General features: G+C 43.9%; 1 protein-coding gene across 1 annotated transcript in view; it reads right to left on the bottom strand.

The window, feature by feature from the left end:
* Positions 1-20,725, bottom strand: part of LOC126184483 (dynein axonemal heavy chain 5) — a 976,026-nt gene that overhangs the window by 16,994 nt on the left and 938,307 nt on the right. The window contains exons 71-72 of the mRNA XM_049926874.1: positions 19,724-19,880; positions 11,329-11,541 (exon numbers count right to left, since the gene is read on the bottom strand). Of these exons, the coding sequence (XP_049782831.1) occupies positions 11,329-11,541; positions 19,724-19,880 (370 nt within the window). The remainder of the gene's footprint in view (positions 1-11,328; positions 11,542-19,723; positions 19,881-20,725) is intronic.

Genomic DNA, 20,725 nt, shown 5'->3' with positions numbered 1-20,725 from the left:
GTTACACAATGGCGGGAAAGTGCTACCTGCAAGTAAAAACATCCTGAGTGACCAACATTAATAGTTCTGCTGTCTCAAAAACTATTTCTGAACTGTAATAAATATTGTCTTTGTGAAGCAGACATCGGCTATTCATTTAAAGTACATTAATACAGACCTTTTTCAGCCATGCTTTGGCTAAAATGTTCATAGTTATCGTAACTGAAGTAGAAGGACGCTATATCTGGAGTAAAATAAGAGAATTCTGTTCAGTTACTAAGCCATAACCAGATTTGAAACTTCTGAAGTTTTACATTTGTGAATGTAGTACATAATTAAAGTGACATGGTGGAACGAGTTCTTGAATGTCTATGCTTGTGAAATTGATTCCTGAAGGTAATATCAGATGAAACAGGCTTATTGCCATATTATGAAAGGAAGAATGACAAGTCATGACTGAAATAGAAAGTGGTAGAAAGTAAAGGCACCACTGTTGTTTCTGAAATATTATTATTTTGACCTCACTAAGATAATAATTAAATGTGGATAATGTTAACATTTTCAGAAGTTAATCTGAAGCGAAGTGTATGTATCTGTTCATGTGCATTGCTTTCAAGAGCGTATTCAAGACGGAGCTGCTGTATCCCCGGCATCATCTTTCTGGGATTGCGTCATTAAGGAAGCAATACATATCCGCACAGCCGATTATCTCATCAACAAGGATACGGGATTTCAACTGAGCACAGCCTGGAACCCTGCATTGGCTGCTATTAAACCACGACGCGGAAATCAAGAGTCTTCGATAACAGGCCCGTCTTAACATTGCCCTAGGACGGCCGTTGGTGAGTAACGTCTGGTCGCAGTGTTGACAAACGCAGCGTACAGCGCACGCGCGTGAGAGCTGCTCTGCGATTTTCGGCAGAGAGAGTTTGAATATGGCAAGTCATTGCGCATGCGCGATTTCCGCGGCTGCCCATTCTTCTCGCGCGTGTTCTACAAACGGGGCGTCGACGTGCGGATACCGTCAGTCGTAGCTAGCCACAAGCAAGGTTGAACCACCTGAAGATGTCGGACAGTTGCTCCGAGGAAATATTGTGGAATTTGCACAACGTTATCCGGCGGCAAACCCGTGAAGACTATTTACAACAGGGCTTCACAACATACGTGCTCGCGGAGCAAGCTGTGAGCAGCAAGGAGCAGCGCGAGCACGCTACCCCCACTACCGGACCAGAGCGGAGAGTGGGGAAAGTCACGTGGGGCACACAACAGCTGCCGCCAGTCAATGTAAATCCACGGCCACCTGCAGGGATATCACTCACGAATTATTACTGCGACAAATGAAACAAATAAAGGAGAATGTACACATGCCACATAATTTTATTAGCTTAGTGTATGCCTCTACATTCGCATTAATTTGTGAACTGTTACACAATAAAAGGTGTCACTGAAGTGTGGGATTCTCGGTTATCTTGTACTTTTAGCCCTATACAATTGCGTCTATGTTCGGAGTAATTGTTCTTGTGCATTTTAGGCGCAGTGTGCAGTTTAAATTTCGATCAGACAATGCGTTTCTCAGGCGCGTCTTGTTACATTTCATTGCAGAGAACAGTTATTCACAAACATACGTGGAACCGAACATTGATATTATTGTAGCCGCCAGTTTGTGCAAACGAGGAAATCTATCCTGAGGGAAGTGTCTGTAGAATTCCAAAATGTTTTTCTTGTTCTGAAATATGTCTCTGTATTCTCTGTCACACTGCAAGTCAATAATTTCGTGCTGCAGCTCGGGACGAATCTCTTAAATATTCGCTGAATATGGAGAGAACTGATCAAAATCACTGTCTAGTGCTGTCAGATCTTGAAAGCGCTGATCAACTAAACTATGTGAATAACGTTCACAGTCTTTGTGAACATCTTGCATGGATGATAATTTAGGAAAATGAGCTAGGTTTCCTGTTTCCAGCTGACTCACCAAAAGCGTCAATTTCATTTTAAAAGCTCGTATTCGATCTATGAAATGAGTAATTAGCAGATCTTTACCTTGTAGTAAAATGTTCAAAGCATTCAGATGGCTAGTTAAATCTGCTAAGAACGCGAGATCACATTCAAACGTGCGCGCGCATTTCCCCTCCCTCCCCTCCCTCCCTACTCCGCGACCTTGCACCTGCTCGCGAGCACGTGCCTGAGCAGACGCGAGTACTCGCGCTCAAAACCGGCCAGTTGTTAAGCTCTGATTTACAATATCCTACTGCCCGAAGAAGAACAAGAGCGCCACCAATTGTCTACACAACGCTCTACGATATTCCCTCTTACATCCGCATTTGACAGTGGTTCTACTTGTAATTTAACGTTTATACCCTACTTTTTCCTCCTTTTATGATGCACCTCTACATCTACATGACTACTCTGCAATTCACACTTAAATGCCTGGCGGAGGTTCATCGAACCACTCTCACACTATTTCTCTACCGGTCAACTCACGCACAGCTCTCGGGAAACACGAACATCTAAGTGCTGCCGTACGAACTCTGATTTCTCTTATTTTCTTACGGTGATCATTTCTCCCTATGTACGCGAGCAACAACAAAACATTTTCGCAATTGGGGGAGATAGTTGGAGATTAAAATTTCGCGAATAGATCTCACCGCAACGAAAAAAGCCTTTGTTTTAACGATTGCCATCCCAACTCGCATATCACATATGTGACACTCTCTCGCCTATTTCGCGATAATACAAAACGAGCTTCCCTACGATGGACTTTTTCGATGTATTCTGTCAGCCCTATCTGGTAAGGAACTTATACCGCACAGCAATACTCTAGTAGAGGACGGACAAGTGGAGTGTAGGGGGCACTTTAGTAGACGTGTTGCATCTTCTGTTCTGAAAAAGAAGAAAAAAAACCCACAGACTTTGGTTTGCCTTCTCCACAACACCGTTCAACTTTTATGCTTAGATACTTAGTTGAACTGATAGCCTTTAGATTTGTGTGATTTATTGTGTAATCGAAATTTAATTGATTACTTTTGGTAATCCCACTTTTCATTATTTAGGGTCACAATTGCCACTTTTCGCACAATACCGATATTTCGTCCAAATCATTTTGTAGTTGGTTTTGATATTCTGATGAGTTCACTAGACGACAAATGAAGCATCATCTGAAAACAATCTGAGAAGGCTGCTCATATTGTCTGCTAAATCATTTATATAGATTAGCAACAGCAGAGGGCCTATAACAAGTCCTTCGGGAACACCAGACATCATTTCTGTTTTACTCGACGACTGACCGTCAATTTCTACCAATTGTGACCAGAATTCGAATCAATAACTGCTGAAAACACGACTAACTTAGAAGCAGAAATCCTCGGTGTAGCGAAAAATTCAAATCAATAAAGGGAAGTCTTCCGGTCGAGATTCTATACCAATTGGATTCCTTTCAGAGTATGCGTGGTAATGGATGCAGAGTAGGACAGAGTATGCATAGTAATGTTGTTGATGACAGTGCCACTGAAGTGGAGTTACTAAATCCGGTTTTCAGAAGTTCCATATTTATGGATCTATTATCCATATTAAGATATCATGAATCCAGGGGCACAACTGAGACGATGCTCCATAGGCATGCAATTTGATTAGAAGTCGCTTGTGAGAAACGGTATCAAAAACCTTCTGAAAATCTAAAAATATGGAACCAATTTGAGACCCCTTGTCGATAGCACTCATTAACTCATGATAATAAAGAGCTAGTTGTGTTTCACAAGGACGATTATACTGAATATGTGCTGACTATGTGTCAATGATTCGTTTTCTCGGAGGTCATTCAAATTATGTTCCAAAATCCTACTGGAAATCGACGCCCGTGACATGGGTCTGTAATTCAGCGGGTTACTCCTATTTTATTTCTTGAGTATTGGTGTGACCTGTGCAGCGTTCTCGTTTATTGATACGGATCTTTCGTCGAGGGATCGGTTGTATACGACCGCTAAATATGGATCTATTACATCAGCATACTCTGAAATGAATCGAATTGGTACAGAATCTCAACTGGAAGACTTTCCTTTATTAAGTGATTTGAATTGTTTCGCTGCACTGGGGATATCTGCTTCTGAGTTAGTCATGTTGGCAGCAGTTCTTGATTCGAATTCTGGACTATTTACTTACTCTTCTTTGGCGGAATTTCTGAAAACCGGATTTAGTAACTCCGCTTTAGTGGAACAGTCACCAATAAAATTACCATGCATACTCTATCCGACAATGAAAAATCGTTATGCTTTGCCACCTTAAAATTGTTTGTTCTTTTGTTACATAAGCTGTGGTGAATACTCTGTTCTTCATACTTAGTACACAGTTTTATAATGATGATCATGTATCTTCCACTTAGCAATGACAACAACTATGCAGAATTATCCAGGAATATTGCTCCTTCATAATCCCGGCAACGCTGCAAGGAGAAGTGATATACATATAAGTGTCAGTGGTGTTGAGATACAGCTGGAACCGCTAAAATTTAACAAAGCTTCAGCACACGATGGAATCCCTATCAGATTCTATACCATATTTCCGTCTAAGCTAGCCACCTTTTAACAATAATCCATCAGGGATACCTTGACCAGAAAACGGTGCCCATTCGATGGAAGAAAGCTCAGGTCACACCCATTCACAAGAAGCGTATCAGAAGCTAGCCATAAACCTGTTGTCCAATATCTTTGAGAGTCAACTGTACTAAAGTCTTAGAACATACACTCTACGACAAAAAAGGCAACAACAGCATCGAGGGGACTATCTGATTGGGACGGAAATCGGTAGATATGATGTACATATAAGGATGAATGATTAAAGTTTCAGAAAAATTGTATGATTTATTCAAGAGAAAGAGCTTCACAGATTGAGCAAGTCAATAACGCGTGGGTCAACCGCTGTCCCTTATGCAAGCAGTTACTCGACTTGGCACTGATTGACAGAGTTGTTCGGTGTTCTCTTGACGGATATTGGGCCAAATTCTATCCGACTGTAGCGTTAGATCGTCAAAATCCCAAGAGGATTGGAGAGCGCTGCCCATAATGCTCCAAACGTTCTCAGCTGTGAAGAGAGCCAGCGACCTGGCTAGCCAAGGTAGGGTTGGGGAAGCACGAAGACAGGCAGTAGAAACTCTCGCCATGTGTGGGAGGGCATTATCGTGCTGAGATGGGCTGCCATGAAGACAACAAAACAGGGAGTGAATATCGTTGACGTACTGCTGTGCTATAACCGTGCCACAGATGGCAACCAAAGGGGTCCTCCTATGAAAAGGAATGGCACTGGACCACCACTCCTGGCTCGCAGTCTCTATGACGGGAGATACACTCCTGGAAATGGAAAAAAGAACACATTGACACCGGTGTGTCAGACCCACCATACTTGCTCCGGACACTGCGAGAGGGCTGTACAAGCAATGATCACACGCACGGCACAGCGGACACACCAGGAACCGCGGTGTTGGCCGTCGAATGGCGCTAGCTGCGCAGCATTTGTGCACCGCCGCCGTCAGTGTCAGCCAGTTTGCCGTGGCATACGGAGCTCCATCGCAGTCTTTAACACTGGTAGCATGCCGCGACAGCGTGGACGTGAACCGTATGTGCAGTTGACGGACTTTGAGCGAGGGCGTATAGTGGGCATGCGGGAGGCCGGGTGGACGTACCGCCGAATTGCTCAACACGTGGGGCGTGAGGTCTCCACAGTACATCGATGTTGTCGCCAGTGGTCGGCGGAAGGTGCACGTGCCCGTCGACCTGGGACCGGACCTCAGCGACGCACGGATGCACGCCAAGACCGTAGGATCCTACGCAGTGCAGTAGGGGACCGCACCGCCACTTCCCAGCAAATTAGGGACACTGTTGCTCCTGGGGTATCGGCGAGGACCATTCGCAACCGTCTCCATGAAGCTGGGCTACGGTCCCGCACACCGTTAGGCCGTCTTCCGCTCACGCCCCAACATCGTGCAGCCCGCCTCCAGTGGCGTCGCGACAGGCGTGAATGGAGGGACGAATGGAGACGTGTCGCCTTCAGCGATGAGAGTCGCTTCTGCCTTGGTGCCAATGATGGTCGTATGCGTGTTTGGCGCCGTGCAGGTGAGCGCCACAATCAGGACTGCATACGACCGAGGCACACAGGGCCAACACCCGGCATCATGGTGTGGGGAGCGATCTCCTACACTGGCCGTACACCACTGGTGATCGTCGAGGGGACACTGAATAGTGCACGGTACATCCAAACCGTCATCGAACCCATCGTTCTACCATTCCGAGACCGGCAAGGGAACTTGCTGTTCCAACAGGACAATGCACGTCCGCATGTATCCCATGCCACCCAACGTGCTCTATAAGTCAACTACCCTGGCCAGCAAGATCTCCGGATCTGTCCCCCATTGAGCATGTTTGGGACTGGATGAAGCGTCGTCTCACGCGGTCTGCACGTCCAGCACGAACGCTGGTCCAACTGAGGCGCCAGGTGGAAATGGCATGGCAAGCCGTTCCACAGGACTACATCCAGCATCTCTACGATCGTCTCCATGGGAGAATAGCAGCCTGCATTGCTGCGAAAGGTGGATATACACTGTACTAGTGCCGACATTGTGCATGCTCTGTTGCCTGTGTCTATGTGCCTGTGGTTCTGTCAGTGTGATCATGTGATGTATCTGACCCCAGGAATGTGTCAATAAAGTTTCCCCTTCCTGGGACAATGAATTCACGGTGTTCTTATTTCAATTTCCAGGAGTGTAGTTAGGTCGGTATCGTACCGCTGTCTGCCGAGTCTTCAGACACGACTTCAGTATTCAGCGGGGCTCAGTTCGAAGCGGGACTCATCACTGAAGACAATTCCACTCCAGTCAATGAGATACAAGGCCGAAGACGTGTCTCAAGACGCCCCAGACAGTGGTGGGATACCAACATGAATGTCGCCCGTTATACGGTCCGAACTAGGAGTGATGGTGGGGTTCAATTTCTTTTTATAGCAGGACCACTTTGGCTGTCATCCAGGGCACCCTTACAGCTCAGCAGCACGTCGACGATATTCGTTGCAAGCAATTACAGAAAGAATATAGTTGCTGGTATGTGTATTGGACATCATCATCTACTTAAAAAGGGTTGGATTCGGTATTTTACCGTGGTCTTGGGTCTAACAGTTGGGACGAGTAACAATACAGCAAGTTAGAGACGGAAATATTTCACAAGAGAATATATAATGGTGCTCAGTCTGGATCAATGCTACATTGGCAACACAAATTATTGGCACTCATAACAAAGAAATGGGATAATCTGCCGTTAAAAACATAAAAATGCTAATAATAACGAAAACTTCACGTCAAGTCATCACTCTTTTAATATGTAGAGCAAAATGAACAAGAAATTCACACGAACGAGCCGAAGCAATAAGGCCAATTCGCGATCTTATTAAACAGTGTGAAAGAAATGAGTAACATTGGAAAACACTACAAATGAGTGAGCCAGAATGGAAAACATCGAACTGGGCAGATATTGTTGTAATGTTACCTTGGAATGTTCTCTGGCCGCAGAACAGCTCCTAAATGCGATCTCGGCACGACGTGGTGATACGATCTGAAAGTAGCTACTTTGCGACCTGGTGTCTTCTAGCCAACACGACGGCAACGTACCAATCCAATATGAATCATTCGGTAAACCAGCCTCTAATAGGACAACGTCATAGGACCGACTGAAAGTGTTTCCTAAACTGCCACATACTGGCCTCTACCTACTGCCTGAATGTGACTGTGTGACTGGATTGTTTGTGATTTACTAAAGGACCAAACTGCTGAGGTCATCGGTCCCTAGACTTACACGCTACTTAAACTAACTTATGCTAAGAACAACATATACACAATCATGCCCGAGGGAGGACTCGAACCTCCGTCGGGAGAGGCCGCGCAATCCGTGATATAGCGCCTCAAACCACGCGGCCATTCCTCGCGGCTGTGACTGTATTATGTTATCCTGCACGGAACATGCACATGAGTCTGCCAGGACAGAGTGTATTCTGAAATGCACTGTGTTTACTAAATACCTGCTCTAGCACCAGAAATTAACGTTGCTTTTTATTCTGCTTGTTTGGGTGGGAAACATTAAAAACCAGAAACAAAAGTTCTACATAATGTAAAATATATACGAGGGGCGCTTGAAAAGTTCGTGCAAAAATAAAAACTACTTACGTGTTTGGGGTAAACCTTTTTTTATTTTTCGACATAATCTCCTTTTAGACTTATGCACTTCGTCCAACGCTGTTCTAATTTGTTGATCCCTTCCGAATAATAGGAATTGTCAAAGTCTGCAAAGTAGCTATTAGTTGCTGCAATCACCTCCTCGTTTGAATAAAATCTTTGTCCCGCCAAACATTTCTTCAAATTGGGTAACAAATAGTAGTCCGAGGGAGCCAAGTCTACATCTACATCTACATTTATACTCCGCAAGCCACCCAACGGTGTGTGGCGGAGGGCACTTTACGTGCCACTGTCATTACCTCCCTTTCCTGTTCCAGTCGCATATGGTTCGCGGGAAGAACGACTGTCTGAAAGCCTCCGTGCGCGCTCTAATCTCTCTAATTTTACATCCGTGATCTCCTCGGGAGGTATAAGTAGGGGGAAGCAATATATTCGATACCTCATCCAGAAACGCACCCTCTCGAAACCTGGCGAGCAAGCTACACCGCGATGCAGAGCGCCCCTCTTGCAGAGTCTGCCACTTGAGTTTGTTAAACATCTCCGTAACGCTATCACGGTTACCAAATAACCCTGTGACGAAACGCGCCGCTCTTCCTTGGATCTTCTCTATCTCCTCCGTCAACCCAATCTGGTACGGATCCCACACTGATGAGCAATACTCAAGTATAGGTCGAACGAGTGTTTTGTAAGCCACCTCCTTTGTTGATGGACTACATTTTCTAAGGACTCTCCCAATGAATCTCAACCTGGTACTCGCCTTACCAACAATTAATTTTATATGATCATTCCACTTCAAATCGTTCCGCACGCATACTCCCAGATATTTTACAGAAGTAACTGCTACCAGTGTTTGTTCCGCAATCATATAATCATACAATAAAGGATTACATTTGTCTATATTAAGGGTCAGTTGCCACTCCCTGCACCAAGTGCCTATCCGCTGCAGATCTTCCTGCATTTCGCTACAATTTTCTAATGCTGCAACTTCTCTGTATACTACAGCATCATCCGCGAAAAGCCGCATGGAACTTCCGACACTATCTACTAGGTCATTTATATATATTGTGAAAAGCAAAAATGGTTCAAATGGTTCTGAGCACTATGGGACTTAACATCTATGGTCATCAGTCCCCTAGAACTCAGAACTACTTAAACCTAACTAACCTAAGGACAGCACACAAAAACCAGCCATCACGAGAATCCCTGACCCCGCCGGGAATCGAACCCGGGAACCCGGGCGTGGGAAGCGAGAACGCTACCGCACGACCACGAGATGCGGGCCATATTGTGAAAAGCAATGGTCCCATAACACTCCCCTGTGGCACGCCAGAGGTTACTTTAACGTCTGTAGACGTCTCTCCATTGATAACAACATGCTGTGTTCTGTTTGCTAAAAACTCTTCAATCCAGCCACACAGCTGGTCTGATATTCCGTAGGCTCTTACTTTGTTTATCAGGCGACAGTGCGGAACTGTATCGAACGCCTTCCGGAAGTCAAGAAAAATAGCATCTACCTGGGAGCCTGTATCTAATATTTTCTGGGTCTCTTGAACAAATAAAGCGAGTTGGGTCTCACACGATCGCTGTTTCCGGAATCCATGTTGATTCCTACATAGTAGATTCTGGGTTTCGAAGTCTGGAGAATATGGGAGATGTGAAACGAGTTGGAATCATATTTCCATTAATTTTGCAACCACAACTGCTGAGGTGTGTGCTGGTGCATTGTCATGATGAAAAAGGACTATTTTTTGCGGTCCAATCGCCGGCGTTTTTCTTGCAGTCGGTTTTCAAACGGTCCAATAACGATGAATAATATGCACCTGTAATAGTTTTACCCTTTTCCAGATAGTCGATGAGGATTATCCCTTGTGAATCCCAAAAGACAGTCGCCATAACCTTTCCGGCCGAAGGAATGGTCTTCGCCTTTTTTGGTGCATATTCTCCCTTGGTAACCCATTGTTGAGATTGTTATTTGGTCTCAGGATTATAGTGATGTTTCCATGTTTCATCCACAGTGACGAAACGATGCTTAAAGTCCTGTGGATTCTCCCTGAACAGCTGCAAACTATCCTTGCAACACTTCACACGATTCCGTTTTTGGTCAAGCGTGCGCAATTTCGGATAGCTTTCTCATGTCCAAATGTTTACGCAAAATATTATGTACCTGTTCACTCGAGATGCCCACAGCACTAGCAATCTCACGCACCTTAACCATTACCATATCATGGATTTTATCAATGATTTCTGGAGTCGTAACCTCCACAGGGCGTCCAGAACGTTAAGCATCACTTGTACCCCTATAGATACTCCGAAAATTTTGGAAACACTTATAAACTGTTCTAATCGAAGGTGCAGAGTCACCGTAATGTATGTCAAGCTTGTCTTTAGTCTCCTGAGGCGTTTTACCTTTCATAAAGTAATGTTTAATCACCACACGAAATTATTTTTCGTCCTTTTTTGACAATCTCTCGACTTCCTTGATTCACATGAATGCCAAACACAAGGAAATAGACCAATATGGCTGAAACTTGGTGAGCGTTCTTTCCAAAGATGCTACTAAGTAAGCATGACCTCGATACGCGCCGGTGGTGCCATTTCTCGGACTTTGCACAGACTTTTCAAACCCCCCTCGTATTTCATTAAAAATACATTTACATTAATTTAAGTTCAGGATCTTCTAAGTTCTGAATGGAAACTGTTATTCCAAGTTACTCTTGAGTATGGTTTCACAAGTTGGTTCTAACGAAATTCCGGTACGACTTTTCCTACCGTCGACCCCAATGATCTCTCATAGCTATGCTTGCCTCTATTTCCGCTTACGTTGTTTCAAAATATAATATCAGCCTGTTTTTAGGTCATTCAAGGTAGCAACAGTGGCCACGTTCATGCTGGTAAATCCAAAGAGGCGCACAAAAAAGTCTTCCCATCCTGCCAGAGACACATTCCTTAATGTGAAGTTAGTGTCAAGAACTTTCATTACCAGTGTATTACTGAAAGGTTTAAACAAAAATTTTGGGCAGCAACAAATGACGCAAATTAAAAGTACACTTCTGTGTGCAGATGAGAATATTTGTTGATATCTTAGCTACAGGTACGAAGAAGCATAACAGCAGACTATGTCTGTAACGTTGTTGACGTCATACCTTCTGCCAGCTTTCCGGAATACGAGCGTCGTACATAGCATCCAGCGACTGACGAAGTCCCTGGCTCATGACGATCGTTCCATCAATAGCAAGCTTCAGGTCACATAGTGTTGTCTGCACTGTACGAATGACACGCTGGATACGGTCTATTTCTTGACGGAGGAATATGTTCATGGGCAGAAGCGCACCCATTCTCTGTAATGCTTCTTTCACCTGCAAAGTAACAAACATCATCTTCACAACTCTCTTCATTTCTGTCACTACGTACATTCCACAGTGTAGTAGTAATACAAAGTAGATATGTGCAGACACGGTCATCTTAATTTAATACGAAATAATCCAAGTCACAAAGAAAAGACAAACCTTTGAGAATTGTGTTGAAGATAAAGTTGTTGTCCATAAGAAGTAAAAAACAAATCCTAAGGAACATAATTTCACTTTTTCGTAAACATTAAACTCGTGTAATAGATAATTCAAGGGACAAAAATTTGATGTATGTCAATGCTCTCTCAGTATAATTACAGTACGAATTTTTATGACAATATGAATTTAACACGGCTACATATATTGAATCTATGAAAAACAATAAATACACACCTATTCCTTTACTAGTTAGTTGCTAACTTAGAGGCGCCATGTCACAGATTGCGCGGCCCCTCCCGCCGGAGTTCGAGTCCTCCCCCAGGCATGGGTGTCTGTGTTTTCTTAGCATAAGTCAGGTTAAGTTAGTTTCAGTAGTGTGTAAGTCTAGGGACCGATGACCTCAGCAGTTTGGTCCCGTAAAAATTCACACACATTTGAGCATTTGAACAAGACTTAGATTTCTTGGAAACATAAACAAGCTGTTATATCACTGTTCGTCAAAGTGTGTGTGGAACTCTCAGTTTTCTGGCTGCTGTGGTTTTGTATCTGTGCAGAAATGAGAGCACCTTAACGTGATGATTCAATGGATAGTGTTATAATATGTGAGAACTACACCTGTTCTGCGAGTTCGAAATTATAGTAGAAATTCAAAATCTACTATGTGAAGTATCGTTGAGTTGATGCATACAACCGAAGGTCTATAGCGCTAGTGCTAGTCGGATGTTCAGTTCTGTCCTTTCTGGAGACAGAATAACATCAACATGTATTTCATTCCTTTGAAACCATCAGAACGCCAGCCCCCGGTAGCTGAATGGTCAGCGTGACGGATTGTCAATCCTCTGGGCCCAGGTTCGATTCTCTGCTGGGTAGGGGAATTTTCTCCGCCCAGGGAGTGGGTGTTGTGCTGTCCTCGTCATCATCCTCTCATCCTCATTGACTGCAGGTCGCCAAAGTGGCGTCAAATTGAAAGACCGGCACCCGGCGAACGGCCTGTCCGGCGGGGGGAACTAGCCATACGATTAAATAAATAAAACATCAGGAGCTTGTCCATTCCATGCAACACAGAATCACATTATATTGGGTGCGAAAACAGGTGGACCAATATGGTGAAATTCAGTGTCGTCGGTACAGTATTCATTTTAAAAGCATAAGATCACACACTTAGAAAGTGAGTTTGCACTTATTTGGGTGCAGATTTCAGTGATATCAGTACTATATTCGCTATTTGCAACACAAAACTCAGTGATGAGGGTACAATATTCGTTTCTAAAGCATCTGGATGGGACGGTTTACACTACTGTAGATCCAAATTTTCAGTGATTTTAGTACAATATTCGATGTTTTCAAAATTGTTTCGATGTCTTTCTACTTGACGTAGTGTGACGGGGTCTTTTGGTACAATATTCGTTGTAACAAGCATAAGATCATTCCTGCAGAGTGAGTTTACACTTGTTTAGGTGGAGACTTAATTGACTTTGGCACAATATTCGCTGATTTCACCATAAAATTGACGGAAAAATTTAGTGATTTGCTGTATGTATGGCGTCTGTCTTCATTTTTACGATAGCAGTACACATCTGGATTGCACGCAACGGTGAGTACTGCATGCTTCGAACGCTGTAGAGCCTGAAGTAGATGCATGGTGACGGTATTGTTGACGGTGAAAGCGTCCTGAGATGTTCATAACTCTGTGTTTCTCCTGACAACTGCATAAAAACAAGCAGTATGCATGTCACTGCATCATTCGAGGCTAAGATGCGATGCCGTTCATTCTAACTCTAAAAGAGCGTTAGTCTAAATTAAAAATGAATTACTTTCCTCCAGTAGATCTGAGCAGGTGGAAGTGGAGTATAGCACTGATCGGCCTAGAAACATACAACAGCGAAGCTAATGTTACTGAGATAAATAATATACTGCATCTAGGGAGTGGGGAAGTCGTCGTAATACCTCATGGCTACTACGACACTGACGATCTACAAGGGCATATAAAACAATTTATAATAGGATTTCAGCTAAATGCGAACGTTGATACGTTTAAAACAGAGTAAAACCACAGAAGAGACAGTCTATTTTAGCGACAAACGTTCAACAGAATCGCTACTAAATTTCTCGAGGGGACAAGCGCTGCAGCATAATACTGATAAAATTTACGAGTCAAATCAACGAGTGGACATACTACCAGTCAATACGATTCGTGTAGAGTGTAATATCATGACAGACAGATTAGTCCATACTATGTATGCATTCTTTTATAGAGCGGGCCCTGGTTGTAAAGTCGCAGAGGATCCCAGTAATGTAATATATCTTCCTGTGATTGTTCAGGTGTTAGATCATCTGGAGCTGGATATAGTAGCTCAGAATGCGAATGTAGTTGATCTTCTCGGAGAAAAAATTATAGTGTGTCTTCATCTGAAGCAAAATTATAGATATTAAGTATAAATATGGCATACATAATCATCAGAAGATCACTTTGTACCGGAAGCAGAACGCGATTGCACGCGACAATTGCGAGTATATTAAATCAATCGGATTGAAATCTTGCAATGACATCACTCGAAGTAACGAATCCAGTTCAATACGATGAGGATATCAGGAGCCAGGAGTATTATTCCCACTAACCGTCTGCCTCAGAAATGTTTAATAATAATGATAAGGTATGAATTATTATTCAGCATGAACAAGTACTGACACACCCAAGCAAGAGCTTCCTATATTTGGAGGGGATATTTACACCTATGAAAGCCACGGACAACCAGTAAATTCACGCCTTACACGTAATGCATTCCCCTTGCTGTTTCAATAAATAAGATGCGAGCTTAACTGACTTGAAAAAACCGCACCGAAATGATGGGGATCACATCTACGCTCAAGACATACGCCTCTGCAACAACATCGGCTCTGAATGCTCTACAAAATGCAGGGTGATTCATAGACGGATCGATATATAACTTCTTTAGTGCATGCCTTTGCTCGCGGGTCTCTTTTAAGACAGCAATCGAATTCTGGTGAACGCTAAGCAGGAGCTGATTTTAATTCGAAGCCCTACAGATAACAGCTCGGACATTCTAACATAGGGGGAAGAAGAGCATAAAATTGTGCTGGATGATTTGATGTGGAAAGTACTACACCTATCGTTTCTTTTGGATGAATTACATCGATTTCTTGAACATTGCAATTCTATCCATGCTAGTATAAAAATTTACTATGGAAATAGAAAAAGACGGCTGCCACCGCTTTTTGGATGATGTCGTTCGCCATAAAGTTGATGTCACGTTAGGACATGACGTATATCGTAAACCTACGCGTACAAATCTATATCTACATGCCAGTAGCTGCCATCAACCTTCACAGACCATAGGTGTCCTTAAAATCTTAGCGTATAGTGCGCACTTTATTACCGATAAAGATAGTTTGCAAGAAGAGCTCACATACGTCAAGAACATTATAAAGCGAATGGATTTTTTCCGCAACAAATTCGTAGAGCATTCAATGTAAAACCTAGAATGCAGGGGCCGGCCGATGTGGCCAAGCGGTTCTAGGCGCTTCAGTCTGGAGCCGCGCGACCGTTACGGTCGCAGGTTCGAATCCTGCCTCGGGCATGGATGTGTGTGATGTCCTTAGGTTAGTTAGATTTAAGTATTTCTGAGTTCTAGGGGATTGATGACCTCAGATGTTAAGTCCCTTAGTGCTCAGAGCCATTAGAACCATTTCTTTTTAAATGCAGGTATGTGATGGGGAAGAAGATAGTAATTCCTTCAGATCAAGTGCGGAACTCACAGACTTCGAACGTGTTCAGGTGGACGGGTGTCACTTGTGTCATACGCCTGTACGCGAGATTTTCACACTCCTAAACATTCCTAGGTCCACTGTTCCCGATGTGATAGTGAAGTGGAAACGTGAAGTGACACGTACAGCACAAATGCATACAGGCCAACCTCGTCTGTTGACTGACAGAGACCGCCGACAGTTGAAGAGGGTCGTACTGGGTAATAGGCAGACATCTATCCAGACTATCACACAGGAATTACAAACTGCATCAGGATCCACTGCAAATACTATGACAATTAGGCGGGAGGTGAGAAAACTTGGATTTCATGGTCGAATGGCTGCTCATAAGCCCCACATCACGCCTGTAAATGCCTAACGATGCCTCGCTTGGTGTAAGTAGCGTAAGCATTGGGCGCTTGGACAGTGGAAAAATGCTGTACGGTGTGACGAATCACGGTACACAATGTGGCGATCCGATGGCAGGGTGTGAGTATGGCGAATGCCCGGTGAACGTCATCTGCCAGCGTGTGTAGTGCCAACAATAAAATTCCGAGGCTGTGGTATTATGGGGTCGTCACGTTTTTCTTGGAGGGGGCTTACACCTCTTGTTTTGCGTGGCATTATCACAGCACAGCACAAGCATCTTCTTGCTTTCTACTGTCGAATAGCAATTCGGGGATGGCGATTGCATCTTTCAACACGATCGAGGACTATTCATAATGTACGACCTGTGGCGGAGTGGTTACACGACAGTAACATCTCTGTAATGAACTGGCCTGCACAGAGTCTTGACCTGAATCCTGTCGAACACCTTTGGGATGTTTTGGAACGCCGACTTCGTGCCAGGCCTTACCGACCGACATCGATACCTCTCCTCAGTGCAGCACTCTGTGAAGAATGGGCTGCCATTCCCCAAGAAATCTTCCAGCACCTGATTGAACGTATGCCTGCGAGAGTGGAAGCTGTAATCAAGGTTAAGGTTGGGCCAACACCATATTGAATTCCAGAATTACCGATGGAGGACGCGACGAACTTGTAAGTCATTTTCAGCCAGGTGTCCGGATACTTTTGATCACATAGTGTACTTCGTCATCCACGAGGGGACTGGCTTGCAGAACACCTATTAGACTGACCTTTTTTTACAAGTGTTTTCCTGTCAGTCTGAAGCCCTTACCAGGCTGAATTAATAAAAGAGGTGTGCTTTATCCGGCATAGGATCACAGGGTGCTCAACAACAAGAAGCTTCTGTTGTCTGTGATTATAAGTCACGGATCGCTATGCTGCTCAGAAAGAGACGTGCTTACTATAATACGCAGATTGCATTTCCATATCAGGACGATTAATGTTGGAGATGCAAATGCTGTGATTCGTTTTGGGAGATGGTTCGATTTTCAAGTACTTTACCGTTTGGGAAGATTTTGCTAACGGCGTAGCTGATATTAAGGTTTCATTTTGTGCAAGGCGTAGCAGATTTTTTAGAGGCCGAAGAAGATTCAATCGGCAAATATATATTACTCTTTTATCAACCTGCAGACAGCTGCCCACCAACATATGGATCAGTACTGGATAACTGCCATCTTTTTCTAAGCAGAAAAACTCCACTTCTGCTTGTCTCTGTGAAGTATGGAACGATATTGACGAATCTCGGCTAATAAAAAGGGGCGGGGACTTGATTCTTATCATCCCATGGGGAGGGGGAGTGGTTTCACGCCTTTATTAGGTCGTTGCCCTCGAGGCGGCGGCCGGTGTATCGTGAGCTGCACCTCTTATGGTGGATAGTGTATGGTGGAGGACTCTCCTGGCCAAAACCTGCAGCCACGGATGACACTATGGTACATCTACATCTACATTTATACTCCGCAAGCCACCCAACGGTGGGTGGAGGAGGGCACTTTACGTGCCACTGTCATTACCTCCCTTTCCTGTTCCAGTCCCGTATGGTTCGCGGGAAGAACGACTGTCTGAAAGCCTCTGTGCGCGCTCTAATCTCTCTAATTTTACATTCGTGATCTCCTCGGGAGGTATAAGTAGGGGGAAGCAATATATTCGATACCTCATCCAGAAACGCACCCTCTCGAAACCTGGCGAGCAAGCTACACCGCGATGCAGAGCGCCTCTCTTGCAGAGTCTGCCACTTGAGTTTGTTAAACATCTCCGTAACGCTATCACGGTTACCAAATAACCCTGTGACGAAACGCGCCGCTCTTCTTTGGATCTTCTCTATCTCCTCCGTCAACCCGATCTGGTACGGATCCCACACTGATGAGCAATACTCAAGTATAGGTCGAACGAGTGTTTTGTAAGCCACCTCCTTTGTTGATGGACTACATTTTCTAAGGACTCTCCCAATGAATCTCAACCTGGTACCCGCCTTACCAACAATTAATTTTATATGATCATTCCACTTCAAATCGTTCCGCACGCATACTCCCAGATATTTTACAGAAGTAACTGCTACCAGTGTTTGTTCCGCTATTATATAATCATACAATAAAGGATCCTTCTTTCTATGTATTCGCAATACATTACATTTGTCTATGTTAAGGGTCAGTGGCCACTCTCTGCACCAAGTGCCTATCCGCTGCAGATCTTCCTGCATTTCGCTACAATTTTCTAATGCTGCAACTTCTCTGTATACTACAGCATCATCCGCGAAAAGCCGCATGGAACTTCCGACACTATCTACTAGGTCATTTATATATATTGTGAAAAGCAATGGTCCCATAACACTCCCCTGTGGCACGCCAGAGGTTACTTTAATGTCTGTAGACGTCTCTTCGTTGATAACAACATGCTGTGTTCTGTTTGCTAAAAACTCTTCAATCCAGCCACACAGCTGGTCTGATATTCCGTAGGCTCTTACTTTGTTTATCAGGCGACAGTGCGGAACTGTATCGAACGCCTTCCGGAAGTCAAGAAAAATAGCATCTACCTGGAAGCCTGTATCTAATATTTCCTGGGTCTCATGAACAAATAAAGCGAGTTGGGTCTCACACGATCGCTGTTTCCGGAATCCATGTTGATTCCTACATAGTAGATTCTGAGTTTCCAAAAACGACATGATACTCGAGCAAAACACATGTTCTAAAATTCTACAACAGATCGACGTCAGAGATATAGGTCTATAGTTTTGCGCATCTGCTCGACGACCCTTCAGCTAGTCGCACCATTTCCTGTCATACACTGTGGCAGAGACTGTGTTTAGAGTGTGATTTATTGCTTGAATGCTACGCAGTGGTAGGCCAATGGCAGTGGTGTGGCAACTGACTTTGTTACGGCGCGGTGCAGGCCAGAGCAGAATCCTGCCGCTCGTTGTTCAATGACAGGTAATGTTTCTGTGACTCGTCATCATTTCGTCACACACTAATTATGCAGAGAGAACGTAGAAAGCGTCTATCCGTAGCACTGCCGAAATTGGTTTTGTTATTATATGACGTTGTGCTTCTCATTTATTGGTACATTTTGATAGAATAATGAATGGTGTTACTTGTTAAATGCTTTTTATTGGAATGCAAGTGTGGGCATCTGGAGAAATTATAGTAATTAGCAATTGGGTGGGGGGGACATAAAATGTCGTAACGTCATTTTATTATAGAATTTCGGAATGTCAAATGGCTTATCTCAGTAATATTTACCACCGTTTTCTAAGTAGGATAGCTGATGTTCCATCTAAGCACGGTGTATAGACATGGAGGAGGGGAGGGGTTGAGAAAAATTATTGTTAATAATAAACTGGATATTAATTTTTATTATTGTTTATAAGAAGCACCTCCCAAAACAAACATGCTCCATTCACTACAGAGTCCAATGGATAAGTGAATGACAAAACACACATCATTGGGATAATGAAGATATGAGGGGGAATGGGGGACTACTACCGCCCCAGGGGGAGACCAGAAGGAATCGAGTGACCTTGGAATAAGAGGAAAATAGCCCTTTGTCCCGGAATCAATCCTGTGGTTTGGAGATCTCACTTTGTGCCTGAGGAAGGGGAGTGGGTTTATTGTTGACTAGGACAATATCCCTTTGTGCCAGTACCAGCCCTGTGGGTCGATGACCTTACCATGTGTCGGGGGGAGGGGGTTTGGCGCACGGGTAGGGGGCTTATTTTATCGGTGACATTGGCATATTAGGACAATGGGTCCCCTTGTCTCAGAACCTGCCCTGCTCTACTATTGTTACTAACTGTGAACTAACCATTTTAGTGTATGTCTGCGTAATAGAAACGATGTTTCCTTGTGTCAGTACTTGGATAGCTACTGACCTCGAAACTGTTGTACTGCTTGGGTAGCTTCTCGAGCATGTCTTCTGCAAGACGGTACACAATGTTCTCCCTCGTCTCGCCGCCTTGGCTCCCACCTTCCTTTGGCTGCACATTGAGAATGGTGTCGAGAATTTCTTTGGCCGTGTTGATTTGGTACCTGAAAATTAAAACGTCTATGTCTTATTTACTGCGTAAAACTGCCTGTAATTGGTGGGTGTCCTACCATACCAATAGGTATTGGCCTTGGCCCACAGGCTGCAATGTCTGTGGCTCGAGACGCATTGGCATCACATTATTTCACATCATTGTTATGTGTTTAGGAACATCTCTACTCCACCAGAAGTAAATTTAATTTCTCTTAAGGCTTTCTATATCAACATAAATACGATTTAAATAAGGAATTACAATTACGAACAACTTAAATTGGAAGGAACATGTAGAAAACGTTGTGGGGAAGGCGAACCAAAGACTGAGTTTTATTGGCAGGACACTTAGAAAATGTAACAGATCTACTAAGGAGACTGCCTACACTACTCTTGTTCATCCTCTATTAGAACACTGCTGCGCTGTGTGGGATCCTTACCAGATAGGATTGAGGGAGTCCATAGAAAAAGTTCAAAGAAGGGCAGCACGTGTCGTATTAATGCGAAATATGGGAAAGAGTGTCAGTGAAGTGATACAGGATTTGGACTGGATATCATTAAAACAACGCCGTTTTTCGTTGCGACGGAATATTCTCACGAAATTCCAATCACCAATTTCCTCCTCTGAATGCGAAAATATTTTGTTGACACCGACCTACATAGGGAGAAACGATCACTATGATAAAATAAGGGAAAGATATAGGTGTTCGTTCTTTCCGCGCGCTATACGAGATTGGAATAATAGAGAACTGTGAAGGTGGTTCGACGAACCCTCTGCCAGGCACTTAAATGTGATTTGCAGAGTATCCATGTAGATGTAAATGTAGAATACTATAATCAGAACACGCGAGTGTCCCAA

The sequence above is a fragment of the Schistocerca cancellata genome, chromosome 4, assembly GCF_023864275.1.
Source record: "Schistocerca cancellata isolate TAMUIC-IGC-003103 chromosome 4, iqSchCanc2.1, whole genome shotgun sequence".
Lineage (NCBI taxonomy): Eukaryota > Metazoa > Arthropoda > Insecta > Orthoptera > Acrididae > Schistocerca > Schistocerca cancellata.
Note: the sequence above shows the minus strand (reverse complement) of the source record. Positions and strands in the feature narration are given on the sequence as shown.